At 44.9% G+C, this 2,992-nt stretch overlaps 2 protein-coding genes across 2 annotated transcripts; both read left to right on the top strand.

The window, feature by feature from the left end:
• Positions 1-142: 142 nt before the first annotated feature.
• On the top strand, positions 143-342 carry Pmar_PMAR008327 (hypothetical protein; the record flags this gene model as incomplete). The annotated part of the gene is made up of 1 exon (XM_002782689.1): positions 143-342. A coding segment is annotated over one exon (200 nt), but the record flags the coding sequence as incomplete, so codon positions are not given.
• Positions 343-391: 49 nt separating this feature from the next.
• On the top strand, positions 392-1,298 carry Pmar_PMAR008326 (hypothetical protein; the record flags this gene model as incomplete). The annotated part of the gene is made up of 5 exons (XM_002782688.1): positions 392-490; positions 542-615; positions 665-860; positions 905-1,073; positions 1,123-1,298. Coding segments are annotated over 5 exons (714 nt in total), but the record flags the coding sequence as incomplete, so codon positions are not given.
• Between the last annotated feature and the right edge of the window lie 1,694 nt (positions 1,299-2,992).

Genomic DNA, 2,992 nt, shown 5'->3' with positions numbered 1-2,992 from the left:
GAACAGCGAGGGCAGTTCTTCATCTCAAGTGCAATTAAATACTAGTAGAACCTCTTCTACTACCAGAGCGGATACATCAGCATTCTCACTGGGTAACAACCTTACTGCACCAGAGAGAGATGGCATAGTCATAACACTTCAGGATCTCAGTATGATTCTGATTCTGACCCTGATAACGATTTTGGCGATCTTCCAAGCGACCCAGATGAGAATGAGGAACTCAAAAGGCTGGCAGGGCGGATCATGCGAGTGCATATGTCCAGCCTTAACTCTTACTCTCGATTTGGAAGGAGACCGCAGCGCAAGAAGCCCGCCGGTCCTTCCACCACATCGAGGGAGACTGTAGGTTGTTGATGGCCACGAACAATGAGTATTGTTCCCTGTATTACAGTCCAAATTCGTTCCTTCCCCGAAAAAGACAAGTCGTGCTCCTCAGAAGGTGCTCACTACAGTGATTAACGCCAGCTCGGAGGATGCTCCGTGGGAAACGGTAAAAGAGTGTGACTAGTACAATTGTATGGATATGTTTCTGCCGCTATAGGTCTTTATGGCTGAGGTTGCTGACAACAAGAACTTGAAAGAATCGGTGAAGGATGATTTAATTAAAATGATGCGGTAATAAGCTGCCTGCCGATGCTCAGGACCATTTGGGACTTCCTCTCAGGGTTCTAACAGACGAGCTCGCTACCGGAGGTTCCTTGTCGACGCTGAGACGGTGCCTGCAAGTGGGCAGGGCTGTAAAACGATGGATACCAGAGGAGGCTTCCTCGTGGAGTCCTATAAGGAAGGTCGCTAGTGAGCTGGTATTCCTAGCACGAGACCAGATCCGGGAATTAAGCCTTCATAACGGGGCGACGACAGTGAGTATGCAGCAACCTCTGTTGGTTTCTTCATGTGTTACCAGGCTGATGTGTTGCTCATGCCACCTGAGCTACCGCAACAGGCATCAGGCGTCAGGAGGCATAGACCCGAAGGTGATGTTAGCAACACCATGCATAGCATCATACAAGGGATAGCAAGGGATGCGGATGAAGCTGCTAATGTTGGCTCTCAGAGGAGTAAATTACGAAGAAGTGAGTCGTGTATAGTCATCAGTACCCGAGTTTACGTCTCCATCATCAGTTGAAGTAGGGATAGACTCAGAACCTTCTGGAGGTGGGCGGCGAGCAGCTGATTCTGATGTTGGGAGTCCGCAGGAGGAGTCGGATGGTGGCGTTGCCGATTGTGATGATAGCGATGATGACGACAGTGTTGTTGTTATTGATGTTGATGATGATGACATACTTGATGCTTATTGATTTTAACGTTTCTTGGTGATGGTAGTAGTAGTATGGAGCTGCTGTGCAATGTGTTAAGCTTTCTGACTTTCTACATTCAAGTCACATGATGTGTTGAGTGATGATCTACCCAGGATTTGGATATCACCTGAGAGCCTCGCAATTTAGTGTATACTCTCAACGCTTCTCTCGATCTACTGGCTCTTCCCAACATCATCATCAATACTCGATGTGGTCACCAATGAAGATAGTGGAGTATACCACCCGTGTGTAGTTTCGTATTTCATCAGACTTAGTTATGAGAGAGTCTAGCATAGCTTCCGAGACGAAATTCTCAAAGTGAGAACTAGCTCGCGATCTGTTCAACACAACCCCCATGCAGTTATTAACTGCCAGTTAGGTATAACATTGACTATTCTCAACCCACCCTTCCACGCCGCAGTGGTCCACTCCGTATCAGCATACGTATATCAGATATATCTCTCGTATGTCTCATATGCTATATTTCTCACATAACTTATGGTACTTTTATTCATCGCAATGTTCGATTTCAACTCTATTTCTAAGTTTTTTTCATAATATTAAATAGTGTCGCTCGTTATCCAACACGATATTATTATGTTTGTAGCGCCAACCTCGTCTACTCAGTCATCTTCGGCAACCTTTGTTGAGGACCAAAGAACTTTTCAAGAGAGGATTAAAAAATACAAAACTTCCTGCAAGGATTTGGATCTACGAAGACGCGGACGTCCCGTTAGTGGAAACAGGATTCAACTTTCACATACATACATACATTCTGTACTTCTACTGCGTGGCAAATCCGTCAATGTGGCCTGCTAACGACGCAGAAGTTCCGCGGCAGAACTTAACATTACCCGCAACACGACGTGTGATACCACCACGTCGATCTACTAAAATCTGTTCTGAATGCTACTTGTGATCCATGTAAAACCCGATTTTTTCCGAAGCTCAAAGTCGAAGATATACCTAACGAGCTTGGAGAATTTGCTCTTCAGAAGAATATGAATTCTCCGACCCTTTCGACTAAAGATGTCAAGTACGAGCGGAATCAAGAATTTGGTTCTGTGTCTGGGATCTCTGATGCTCTTCTACGACGTCGTCCTCCTGTTGCTGGCAGTGATTGCCATATTTTATCGTCTTTATTAAATTATGGTGAGAGGTATTGGAACTTCTCCTATCATACTTGGTGTTATACCCCTGCTAGTGTCATCAAATATGTTAGTTATGATGTTCTAAAGCCATGGTTAGGTGACACTACAGGCTATGAGTTCTACTCGCAGAGCAGTGCTCTAGTGAGGGTGTTAGAAGACACGTATGAGCTTGACGTTCCTCTTATTTGCTGGTTGTTCTACAATGTCATTGAGACGAAATGTACTAGCGAGGTCAAACGTGAACGAGCTAGGGATACTCTGAGGAGATTCTTCCTGTCGTCCAGAAATGATATGCTTCAACTTGCTGATGACATTGAACGAAATGTACAAGTAGATGTGCAGTTGAGTACTTCAACTACTTTCATCGATTATAATCTCGAGAATGGTGAAGGTGCCCAGAGAGCTATGACCTGTCAGTGGTTCAACAAATGCAACGTATTCCATCACCTGTGCGGGGAGATATCGTTCACAAAGCTTCTAATTTGCTTACTCTGAACACTTCTACATATACATCGTTACAATGTCATCGTACGTCATCGACGA

The sequence above is a fragment of the Perkinsus marinus genome (genome assembly GCF_000006405.1).
Source record: "Perkinsus marinus ATCC 50983 genomic scaffold scf_1104296938592, whole genome shotgun sequence".
In the NCBI taxonomy this organism is placed as follows: Eukaryota; Perkinsozoa; order Perkinsida; family Perkinsidae; genus Perkinsus; species Perkinsus marinus.
The sequence above is the reverse complement of the archived record's forward strand: the minus strand, read 5'-3'. Positions and strand labels throughout refer to the sequence as shown.